Source organism: Hippopotamus amphibius, chromosome 13, assembly GCF_030028045.1.
Source record: "Hippopotamus amphibius kiboko isolate mHipAmp2 chromosome 13, mHipAmp2.hap2, whole genome shotgun sequence".
NCBI classification, from domain to species: Eukaryota; Metazoa; Chordata; class Mammalia; order Artiodactyla; family Hippopotamidae; genus Hippopotamus; species Hippopotamus amphibius.
Genome location: NC_080198.1, coordinates 7,076,010 through 7,088,565, shown reverse-complemented (window position 1 = coordinate 7,088,565; position 12,556 = coordinate 7,076,010). Strand labels below are relative to the sequence as shown.

Sequence of the window (12,556 nt, the reverse complement as noted above, 5' to 3'; positions counted from 1 at the left end):
TTCATTTGTTTTGATGGGTGAGGAAGATTGAGATAAGTGTCACTACCTGCTTCTGTAGCGTTAATGATTATCTGATGAATGGAGGATAAGGAGGAGTTCTCTCCAACTGATTTTCCTTGAAGGCCTCTTCCTATGTACTTCTGTTTGTTCTAGAGTAAAGGGGCTGCACCTATATGGGCAGGTTACTTAGACCTTCTGATATTTGGGATAGAAAATGTGGAAAGTAGTGTCATCTGTTTTTTTTTAATATTCATTGCCTAGAAAGAGGACCTTCAAAATCAGTGGTACCAAACTTTTTTTTCAGCTAAGAGCAGCTTTAGGAATTCAGAATTTGTCGAAAAGTCCAATCCCTAAAATAGACTCTCAATTCTTGAAGAATTTATATGCCAAATGGCAATGAAGGTAGGCCTTCATTATAAAACTTTATATATTATTCACAGTTTTAAAATTTTTAGCCTTTTGTATCCCTTCTCTTTTAAGTTGTCCAAGATTCCCCCTGCTCACAGATTCCCCCTCTTGTCCTTTTACCTCCCTTGTACCCAATCTTCCTTGCTTACAGAAAGGAAGTGGAAGCCCCCTACCTTTCAAGACGAAGTGGCACTACACCAGGATGTGAAAGTCCAGCGAAAGAGACCCAAGGGGCCTAGGGAGCAGCACACCCCCAGAAGCCAAGTCTATTCCAGGCAGTACCAGGGATTAGGGTCTGGGCTGGAAAAATCCTGGTGTTTTGAATATGTTCAGGTCCAGTTCAGACTCTTGATCCCACAGCCACTTCTTGAGTGAGGTGGGTGTTGCTCTAATTCCCCTGTTTCTCTTGCCATTTTCACAGTCCCTGGGGATTCTTTCCCCTTCAGCAAACTAAAGACACTGTACCAGAACTCTGGGTTCAACTGCATCCCTGATAATAGTGGTTTTCTTCCTTAAAACTGAGCATATTAGTAAAGAGCATGTATATTTTTTCACAAAGCCACCTAGGATAATTTAACTGTTTAATGACTTCCTTAAAGAGGAAGACTTAAAATGAAGCTACCCTAAGAAGCAGTGTGTTATATTCTGGGGTAGTCTAGAATTGAAAGCAGTTTTTGGCCTTATTCCCATATAAAAAGGAAGATGGAGGGTGGGGGAAGGGGAAGGGTGGATGGTGTTACTTCCAGGGCCTTTTTTCTTGTTTTGTTTTGTTTGTTTGTTTGTTTGCTTTTTGCATGCCAAAGAGATTTAGTTATGCCAATAGCCAAGACTTCCAATTTTACAAACTATTTCCCAAATAAAGTACTTAAAAATCTTCGTTCATTTACAGGTAATTGTATAGTGTTAATGGATTTGTATAATATCGACCACTAGCCTCCTATATGCATTGGCTGACAAGCTGTATAGGTAGATGACATTAATGTTTGTGGGAAATTTCAAAAAGATTAACTCAACAAGTTTGGGATTAGTAGCTAGGGAAAAGACCTAAAGCAATTATTCTTAAAACAGGTATTTTTCCCAGAGTGCAGAGCTGGCTGCCCATAAATGTTGCTAGGGAGTCCAGAAGTAATTGCAGAATCACAAAATACTTCTGGCCTAAAAATTTGATTGCAATGTTTCTATTTCCTAAAACATTTTCATCCATAATCTCCAGACAGGTTTCTGATAACGTGGTCATAGCTAATTACACAATTTTTCATTTAGTATTCCTACAAAGCAAGAGAATGTCAACAGTTAGCTTATATACCATTATGTTAAATTATTGATGATATTTGTTAATACTTCACTCGGCATATGTCACTGTCATGCATATTCCACTATTTTGGGCACTCTGAGATTAAACCTGGGCAACATACTCAGTAATTAAAAGACCTAGACCCTACCTTAAGGGATTTTAAATCTGAAGGCAATGGTATGCATTATGTTTTGTTTTTGTTTTTTTGTATATTTGTAGGAAAACCTCTAGATGTAACAGTAGAAGCAAAGACTTTTCTGAGTTTACAGTCCTGCCTTAAATGAATTTCAGACATTTTCTAAGAGGTAGTGTTATAACAGCAGGTTGCATATTATACTTAGAACACAATTGATGAAGTATATCTGTTGTAAACATGGCTTCTGTGTATGTGCCCAACTGTCATAGAAGTTCAAACATAGGGGAAGAAAGGCTATAATTACATTTGCATAAAATGGTTGGCTAATAAAGAGATGCAATCCTAACACTCCAAATTTTTTATCAGTATTTTTAAATGTAGATAAGAGCTGATATATGTGTCTATATGTTAAGGAATATCCTAGGAAATCTTACAGTTACCTGTCAGTATGTAACTATGTATTTAATCTGTAACCAGTATGGGAATTGCAGTTTCCTTATCAAAAGATATGAGCTTAAATTTTAATATTTGGCACACATAGCAATATATTAAATGCTATGCTTGACTACAAAGTACTGTGCAGTGGGATGGCCTTTTAACCTACACAATATACATTTTATTTTTATTCCCTAGACTTGCACATGAAGTGCATATGTTCATATTTACCCAGTTTGGAGATGGGTAAGATACAACCAGCATAGCTCCATCTCCATGGCCATCTTTTATTTCATGCCACTTTCCTTTTTCCCGTCCAAAAAAAAAAATCCATTTCTAATGAACAGCTATCATGTTTCACCCCATGTGTTCAGTGATACAAAATTTCTTACATAAAATATGTAAAGCTCTTTGAAATACTTGTTTATCTAGTAAATTAACAATATTGTATAAAGTTATTACTTTCTCTTAACTGTCCATCATAGAAACTAAATTCTACCTTCATTTTATTAATGCTTGTTTGCCTTTGGTTTCATTTAGGAAACCCCACCTGTTTCCTAATACTCAGAGCTGACTGCCTCTCAGTGAGCCATGTTCAGATCATCTGTTTCTCAAGAATACTGACCTGCATTCTTGATGTATTCCCCCACCCCTGCCCAGTTCCCATCTTACAGACACTCTTAAGTAATAAAATGCATGCACTTCACTAACAGAGAATACTTTCCTATGTCTAAAGTTCTTCTTCACCTAGAAATTACCTTTGCTGTTATTTATAAGATCCCTTCTCACAGTTTTGGAGCATATAACTGGGTGAGTTGGATACATATCTCAGAATTTTCTTTTATCCCTCACTTCTCAGCTGACATTGCACACATTAAACTGCACCCTTTACTCCTGCCAAGTCCTGTATTATGTGCATTTCCAAGCCAGAAAAATGTATATTACTTGAAGCAAGCAGTATTCATTATTTGATTCCCTAAAAGACCATTTGGTTGATTACTAAGACTTAAGTTACGTGTGTCTTTGGATTTTCTAATTTGTGAATCTCAGTGCTGGTTAATTTAAATGGCAGATGATCCATTATTCAGTTCTACAAAGTCATGCCGTTGCATTCCTTAATTATCTTTCAAAGTTTTCTAAAACCTAACCAGGTACCTAAGTAATCAGAGTTAAAGTTCTTTTTAATCCAAAAACTTGAATTTTGTCCTTAGCCACCTATGCCTTTTTATTATCAAGTAAAGGCTTACATTAAATTTCTAAATTTCAACACATTTATAATTATTTTGTATTAATAAATTGTGTTTGAACAGTTTACTTACCACTTAGTGAGGGCCCAAAAAAATACTCAACAAAGCTTCTCACTAAGCCTGGTTACTTAAGATCTTATGTAATTTTCTTTAAAGGAAGAAAGTTATCCTCATTTCCAAACCAGTTAGGCATAGTGGAAACAGCACAGACTTTGGAGTCAGACATTGTTTCAAATCCTGGCTCTGTCATTGTGTGACCTTGGCAAAGTCATATAATCTCACCACCTCAACTTTGCATTCTGTAAAAATGGGGTGCTATTTACCATGTTTAGTAGTTGCAGAGTAAATAAATTAATACAAATAAAGCACTTAGCAAATAATGGGCAGTTCAAAATGGTAGCCAGTGCTACTGTTGTTTTGTCACTAGACTAAACTTCTGAGTACCGTTTTGAATAGTTGGAAGTTCTATGGTATTATCATGCAGCTATTAAATAATTGTGTCTGTGATATGCTTGCATGTCATTGGTGGATGAGAAATTATTACTCTAATATTTGAAAGGTGTTGGGGGTTCATCAAGATGAGAGGTATGATAAATATAAGATGCCATTGTTTTTACCTGTACTTTCTTCAGGGTATCCTGTCTTGGTAGTGAATGGAAGAGGGCCTGGTCCCTGGGGCAGTGCAGAAGGCACTTTCATCATCTCACTCACTGCAAATGTCATGTGAGGTTTCATGGAAGTATTAAGAGATCCAATTAAGAAGAATAGTTCTGAGTCTAAACCAGCCCAGAGTGGCTTCTCTAGGGGAAACTCCCTGCTCAGCTGGTACGTTTGTGTTTGTCATTAGGGACACCTTGTATCCCAGGTGCCTGCTTTGAGACATCTGCCTGTACTGGCTTCATGTTACACACAAATCCACATTTAATAACACTCCTACTGTTATTTATAGGCTTAGTTATGTTAATCAGATTGTTACACTGAGTCCTTTCTCTTATTCTAGTGGCTGGTGGTTGTGGAAAGAGGAGGGGTTAGAATGGGAAGTTAAGTCTTAGTTTAAGAGAAGATTAGGTGTTATGCTATCATGCGTTGCTTTTCGCCTTTGTGCAGCCCTGAATCTGTGGAGGCTAGTCCAGCAGTTAATGAGAAGAGCGTGTATTCCACTCATAATTATGGGACCACTCAGAGGCATGGGTGTCGAGGACTGCCTTATGCTGTGAGTATGCATTTGTTTCTCTCCAGAGCAGTGATCTTCCTGGAGTGTAATCCATTCTTACACATTGTGACTTTCTTGAAATGTTTATATGCAGCATGACGAAGTTGCCCCTTTTGCACTTCCCTGCCTCCAGCGGACGTCTAGCCCTGCATCATTGTTCTTGTTTTTATGTCCCAGTTGACCTTGGCATTTTGTTTTATCACTTTCCTGGTTGAAGCCAAAAAACGAAGGGTACTACTTTCTTCTTTCTTTCCATATGTACCATACTTTAGGGGAGAGAGGGGCCAGTGTTTGGACACTGTTGATTTAAAAAATCTTATTTTCAGGATCATAATTACGGAGCCCCTCCTCCTCCGACACCTCCTGCTTCTCCCCCTGTCCAGACGATCATCCCTCGTTCTGACCTGAATGGCCTGCCGTCGCCCGTAGAGGAACGCTGTGGAGACAGCCCGAACTCTGAAGGAGAGACTGTTCCTACCTGGTGTCCTTGTGGTCTTTCTCAGGATGGCTTCCTTCTCAACTGTGACAAGTGCAGGTAAGATCGTGTTCCATCTAAATCCAACCCTGGGTTGCTGGGATTAGGGTTTCTTATTAGTAGGGAAAAGCTCAAAGTATTCTTTCTTGTGTTTGTTAATGTAGATGATTCCTTAGTGCTCCTTGGCTCGAATTCTCTGCACTAGGTGAGAATTGCTGACAACAAGGAATGAGAGATTGATGTTAAAGCTATTGAATTTGATATGAAATTTTATGTCCTGGAAACATTTGGTAGGTGGGAGGAGGGGGTAGTACATGCAGAGACACTTCTCCCATGTGTGCGATGATATGCAACATGCTGTTGGAAGGACTACTTTAAGTTTATTTTCCCTCTTTAGGGGAATGAGCAGGGGGAAGGTTATTAGACTTCATCGGCGGAAGCAGGACAACATATCAGGTGAGCAAAAGATGGATTTGGCCCATGTTTTGACATATACTATTTTGTGGTTTTAATATTCATTCCAAGAACCCTTCTTGTAAGTTCTCATGGTCCTCAGCTCTTTTTATGGACAGTGAGTGAAGTCCTCTCAAGACCATTGTAATTCTATTGTTGTGAATTAACTGTATCCAGAATCAACGTTTTAGCTCTATAGTAATCAAAATATTCCTTGTGAGCACACACACACACACAGAGTTCCTTTTCTATGTTGCATATCCATTGAGGCAGTGGAGCCTGGGGACTGAATTCAAGGAGGAAAATACTTAGGGTATAGAACAGGGTTTGTATGCTTAATCTCCATGATATAGAAAGAATCTCGTTTTCATATGGAATGTAGATATTTATGTTCTGCAGATAATAGAGTTAATAGTAGGAGTAATGACTTACTGGATATGGGCTAGACCTAAAGGAATAAGCCACTTTTAGTGCACTTATGAGGCTTTTTGTACAATGTGAACTATGAAATAACCTTTTTTCAGGTGGGGATAGCAGTGCAACAGAAAGCTGGGATGAGGAGCTTTCTCATTCCACTGTGTTGTATACAGCAACACAGCACACACCTACAAGCATCACCTTAACTGTGAGAAGAACCAAACCCAAGAAGCGGAAAAAGAGTCCAGAAAAGGGTCGTGCGGCACCAAAGACGAAGAAAATCAAGGTATGAAGGGTAAAATTATCTTCACTAGAAATATGTCTGAAATAGCCCAAATTTTGGATGAAGAATGCACCAAAATTCTTTTAAGGAATGTAATCCAGATGTTTGAAGGGCCGCTTTTGCTCTACTTGCAAAAATCAGCTAATATGTGTTATGAACATGTAGATCAGGCTCTTTTCTGCCAACTTATACTGTCACAGCTGGGATAGAGTTTCTTTTACTCCAACCCCCATCCCAGGTATGAAATCCCAGCCCCACCTGGCACAAGCCCATGTGTGCTGCAGCCTCCAGTCTAGGCTTCTACTATCCTTACAGTATCTCCCGCCTCCTCAACCAAAACCCAGTCTGAAATTCTTGTCCTGGTACATGCCCACTTCATGTTGTTGGTTGATTGTTTTTTCCTTGTTTCAAAAAAATCAGGAAACATCTCTTGAATGGTATAGGATTACTCAGTGTTGTGGTCACTTTCCTGTATTCTCAACTAAAAAGTCTCCAGAAGAAATCTCTTCTGTTTTGTGTTCTTTCTTCCCCATCACAGCAACTTTGTTGCTCCTAGGTGACTTGCCCACCCCTTGTTAAGGGGATTGGTCTTTGTTTCCTTCTTAATTTCAAAATTGGTAAATCTGCAGCCTTACTTAACATTTTTATTTACTTTTTCTTTCAGTGTCGGGGTGCATATAGGATTTAATGATGCATGCTCCTCCCTGTTAATTACCCAATTCCACAATGGAAAGTATTGGAATTAGCCTTAGAGTTCACTGGCCATGTGCTACCCCTATTCTTGATAATAGTGTGGGGAATTTCACTATATTTGTTACCTAGGGTAAAGGGGACAGACGAGAACACTAGTTCTTGCCTTAGTTTTAGTCTCAGATAGGTATAACTGTCATTCTTGGTACCAAGTTTTGTTTTGTTCTACTTGTTTTCCTCTTTGGGATAGGCATTTCGAGAGGGATCCCGGAAGTCCTTGCGGATGAAGGTAAGGGGTATTCTTCCCTGATGCTGTGTTTTACTTCATTGTGATCTTGCATTTTGGTCAGCTTCTTTCCTGACATTGATGGTCTGGGAATCTTGGACTCTGCTTCTCGTTAGTTTGTAATTGTTGCCGTTCAGTTTTCATAGACCCTTTCTCCAAAGTAGATTTTCTTGGCCATTTTCTGAAATATTTTCCTTTTCTGTAATTAGCCTTCATTTACTGGTTTTTTCATTAGCTGCTTCTCTAGGGGTGGGGGTAAGTGACATTTTGCCAAACAAAATGAGGCTGATGTTTTCCATCATCGTGATTGGCCTCCACCTCAAGAGTGAGGATTTTCTGGTGATAGAGGATCTCTTGTGCACCCAGCCTAGAACCATGTAGGCTTTAATAACCAGTTAGAAGGATAAATTTCATCAGTAGGAAAGTAGTAGTATTGATAAGAATTATTCTCATTGGAACTTAGTTTTGAACTGTTTCCTCCTGGCATGTCTGTTAGGTATAGAAGACTCAGGTGATGCTAGTGTGCTTCTTTTCTTCAATTATCAAATAAAAGAGCTTATGAAACATGATTTCGGATAGTGATTGGAGAACAGAGAAACTATGTGCAATGGTTTAAAGGGACTTTCAGTTACTAGTTGATAAGGAAGGAGTTTGCACAAAGGAGATTTGAATATACTGTCTGGTATCTTCCTTTACCTATGTGTATATATAGAAGAACAGCGTATCTCCCAAACCATTACTTAATGACTTCAAAGCATTTAATTAGAAGCAAAATCTAGTTTAATTCTGTAAGTGTTATTATGCCTAAATGTGTAATTGATATAAAAGCAGGATCTTTCCTGTCGACCGTTACATAGTAAATGTTAAACTCTTTTAGTGAGGATAAGCTTTTTTAGAATTTACACACACACACACACACACGGAACACCAATATGACTCATGTTAAAAAGATCACAGGTGGTACTTTATATAAAATTGGAAGCCTCACCTTGCATATACCCATTAACAGACTTGTACACATCTGTAAAAGAGATGAGAGAGGACTTAACGAGCCCAAAACCATCAGAATCCTGGTATGTCTTGGAACACGGTTACTATTTCCTTGCTAGATCTATCTTCTGCAAGGAGACATTTGCTTAGAGGGGACCTTAAATAGATTTATGAGGCAGACATAGCCCTGATCCCAGGTGGTAAGCCCTTTTCTCTTATATCAGCTAACTATTGTAACTTGCCTCCAGAAGTTTGAAACCTTTGAAAGGTACTGAATGGCTCTCCCAGAAAACTACACATAAACTCCAAATATTGCTTGCAGTTTTGAGATGTTGACAGCCTCATACGCATGTTAAAATTTAAATAATTTAAAAATACTAGTTGGTTTGTTTTGATTCTCATATCAGAATTCTAAGTTGTTATAAATTTTGTACTCAGAATTAATTGTTAGTAAGAACTTCACCAAAGATCTGAGTGGGAACCATACCATAAGAATGAGAAGAATCTATCATTTGGCTTTTTAACCCCAAAATTGAATTTCCTTACTGGAGATTGCTCTAAACCAGGGTTTCTCAGCCTCGACACTGTTGACATTTTGAACCAAATAATTCTCTGTAGGGATCAGGGCTGTCTTTTGCATTACAGTAGGCTGTGTAGCAGCGTCCCTAGCATTTACCTACTAGGTGCCAGTAACACACACACACAGATGTATTAATCAAAAATGACTTCAGATACTACTAAATTTCTCCTTGGTGGCAAAACGCCCTCTGGTTGAGAACCACTGCTCTAAACCCACTGAGATGGGGTCTCCAGTACCCAGAAGAATGGGATAGCAGAGTAGACAGAGTTGTATTAGTGAACAATAGCTAAAACTATGGCATAGGCTTCCAGTATGCATTGTTTAACAAGTCATAAGTTTAATGATCACTGCTGGATCAGCTTAAACCTGGGAATACTGTTTGGGCACCTGTAATCCCCAGTCTCATAAACACCATAAAGTCTCAAGTTGTGTACTTTTCTTTTGCTCAGCTGCTACTGACACCTCAAGCAGGTGATATTCTCTTCTCAGTGTGTTGGCCTTAGGTGTTTGTTAGATCCCTTTGTTTATTGTTCATTCTTTTGGACTCTAGTGAGCAGTGTGGAAAACTGGTGTTAACTGTTTCCTTCCATTTCCCTGTTCCTTGGGGGAAGGATGGTGGACAATAGTCAATCAAAACAAGTGACACAGAAGTGAAAGAAAGCAGTTGTTATAATGGGTATAAATGTTTTCTCTGTCATTCCTAGAAACTGTATTTAATTTTTTTATACCTGTTTTTGCAAGTTTAGAGTCGACATGGATTTGCAGGTGGTTTTGGTACTGTGGTGTCTTTTCCTTCTATTCATCACTAGTGTGACATCATCACTATCAGTGTTTGTTTTGTTTTCTTATGACACCTTAAGTCCTGAACACCATGGAGGGGAACATGTATCAGACTTCAGCTGTGTCTCTATAGCACAAGCACATACAAAACTGTTTAGGATGATGTTGCTGAGATGTAATAATCTCTCCTTAGTACTCTACTTTCATAGAGGGCAGCAGTTTTCCAAAATAAGTATAACAGAGCATCTCTCAGCATTTCCTACACAGCACCTACCCACACCCCTCCCCCCACCTCACCTCTTCAGAGTGTGGCTGTTTTAAAATGTCAAAAGTAGAGTGCTAGAATGATATACTCCAAATGTAGCTTTTTCTATGGGAGGCAAGAGTACAAGTTACTTATTTGCTAATTTTGGTCAAGTGTATTTTTAGAATGAGCATGTATTAATTATGTAATGAAAAAAATAAGTCACACAAAAACAAAAATATTCTCCTGGATAGCAGTAAAACTATACCGATTTGAGATGGCACACTGATGTTTGATAAGTACTGAAATTTAAGCAATGTGGATATTTTGAGGTATCTATTGTTCATTTTTATGAAGATTTTCTTATGAACTTGATTTCATTCTTCTGATGTTTGATTTTTATGACTTAAAATTGGTCAGAAATCACAGTGATGGGATGGATTTGCAATCCAGATTAATTTCTCACTTTATAAATGAGGAAACTGAACCTCACAGCTCATTGTTAATGAAACCGTGATAGAAACGAGATCTTGACTCCCAGGCCATTACTCTTATGCCACACCAACTGCCAAGTGAAAACTAATTTTCTCTGGATATTCAGCCTGCCCCACCCCCTATGCCCCTTTTATGGACTCTCCTAACCTACTTGACCTTTGTTCTCTACAGAATTCTCCTTCTGAAGCACAGAATTTAGATGAGAATACAACTGAGGGATGGGAAAATCGGATAAGACTATGGACTGATCAGTATGAAGAAGCCTTCACTAATCAGTACAGTGCAGATGTACAGAACGCCCTTGAACAGCATCTACATTCTAGCAAGGAATTTGTGGGCAAACCTGCTATTTTAGACACTATTAATAAGACTGAATTGGCCTGTAATAATACAGTTATTGGTTCCCAAATGCAGGTAAGGATCAAAAGGGTTAAAGACTCCTTAAGTAGTTGAGATTTTAAGAACCCAGGAAAAGGACATATTTTGGAATGACCGTTTCTTTCAAATGTAGAAGGCCTTAGAATAACAAATTAGCCAGCTATTGAGCATCTTAAACCAAAAGCAAGTTACAGTAACTGGAAACTGTTCAAATACATAGTTTTGAACATGTCTTTATTAATTAAAAATTGATAAATTAGGGTAGGAAATTTTATACAGCCTCAGTAGGAATTATTAAGATTAATGGAAACTTAAACCCTTACATTACACATAGAGCCACTAAAATTTTAATGATATATTTTTCTGAGTTTTGTTTTGTTGTGTGTTGGGGGGTGTGTCAGGTTGACTAGATGGAGCCTGTTTCCTAGAAATACTAATGTTTTATCATTTTTCTTAAATGTCTGATCATTGTGCTATATAATATATACAAATAAAACCTAAAAATGTTAGTGCCTTTTCCTCAAGAAATATTTCAAATGTCTACTAAGCTGCTGTTGATATTATCTAATATTAATACTCTGGTTTTATTCAGCTACAGTTGGGAAGAGTCACTCGTGTTCAGAAGCACCGGAAGATCCTGAGGGCTGCAAGAGATTTGGCTTTGGACACTCTTATAATAGAGTATCGAGGCAAAGTCATGTTACGGCAGCAATTTGAAGTCAACGGGCATTTCTTCAAAAAGTAAGAACATCATTCATTTAGTAAAGGCTAAAGTGGGTCTGGCTGAGCATATGGCTGTAAAAACCATCCTGGTTGATAGGATACTCTTGGGGGAAAAGATTACGGCTCATACAAGCTCACGCCTCTCTGCTATTTGTAGAGAAGTGCAAAAAAAATCTGCAAGTTGTTTAATGTATAAAGTGGTGATGACTCCTTTCCAAGCGAAGCGTTCCTTGCTTTGTACTTATTCTTTAATCAAAAGCAGGCGAGCATGTGATGTTTTCCAAGTTTAAGGACTGCTGCTGCTGCTTCTGTCAGCATATGCTTCATATTTGAAATCATGGGGTGGCCTTTTTATTTATATTGAGAATTACAGGAGTTTTAATTATATCCCTAGACCATACCCCTTTGTGCTCTTCTACTCAAAATTCAATGGTGTAGAGATGTGTGTGGATGCACGTACTTTCGGTAATGATGCTCGTTTCATCAGAAGATCATGTACACCAAATGCAGAGGTAAGATTTCTGTAGCAACTTCTCTTTGAATGGAACCACCAAAAAGACAAGTAAACTGAAGAAGCAGTCTGAAAACTTCACCCAGATTAAGGTCTGTAGATAATGGTTATGATCTTTCATTGTAAGAGGTGAAAAACAAAAGTAATGATGGATTTATTCTAACAGGATGAGGGGCAAGGAATGGATTTTCTTTAGAGAAGACAGAAATGGGAAAAAGCAAGTTAGCATTTGCTAAAGAGAAAGAGCTAGACTGGATAAAAAGTCAGTGAGGTTATATTAAAGAACTGCCATATAAAAGATGATATCATTGGCCAAAACTAAGGTGTGTGGTCGTAGCTTTTTAGGTTTTAGGTAATAGGGTTGTAAGAGAGATTCTAGACATTTCTAAAGTTCATTTTTGGTGCATAATGAGTGAAACCACATTAAATGTAGCAAGAAAATCCACAGAGCTTTTCTTACAGATTAAGGAATTTTAATTTTCTAGTGCAACTGAAAACAACTTTAAGATGCAGAGCAG

General features: G+C 38.1%; 1 protein-coding gene across 18 annotated transcripts in view; it reads left to right on the top strand.

The window, feature by feature from the left end:
- Positions 1-12,556, top strand: part of SETD5 (SET domain containing 5) — a 75,762-nt gene that overhangs the window by 34,460 nt on the left and 28,746 nt on the right. For 3 of the 18 annotated variants that reach the window (XM_057705302.1, XM_057705296.1, XM_057705297.1), the window contains 10 exons: positions 560-784; positions 4,153-4,345; positions 4,628-4,733; positions 5,060-5,268; positions 5,606-5,664; positions 6,186-6,364; positions 7,302-7,340; positions 10,598-10,840; positions 11,397-11,545; positions 11,922-12,039. In XM_057705302.1, the coding sequence (XP_057561285.1) occupies positions 4,254-4,345; positions 4,628-4,733; positions 5,060-5,268; positions 5,606-5,664; positions 6,186-6,364; positions 7,302-7,340; positions 10,598-10,840; positions 11,397-11,545; positions 11,922-12,039 (1,194 nt within the window). In that variant the 5' untranslated portion in view covers positions 560-784; positions 4,153-4,253. Of the gene's footprint in view, positions 1-559; positions 785-4,152; positions 4,346-4,627; positions 4,734-5,059; positions 5,269-5,372; positions 5,414-5,605; positions 5,665-6,185; positions 6,365-7,301; positions 7,341-10,597; positions 10,841-11,396; positions 11,546-11,921; positions 12,040-12,556 lie in introns of those variants that run through there. The other 15 variants (XM_057705310.1, XM_057705299.1, XM_057705300.1 and 12 more) reach the window with 12 other exon arrangements.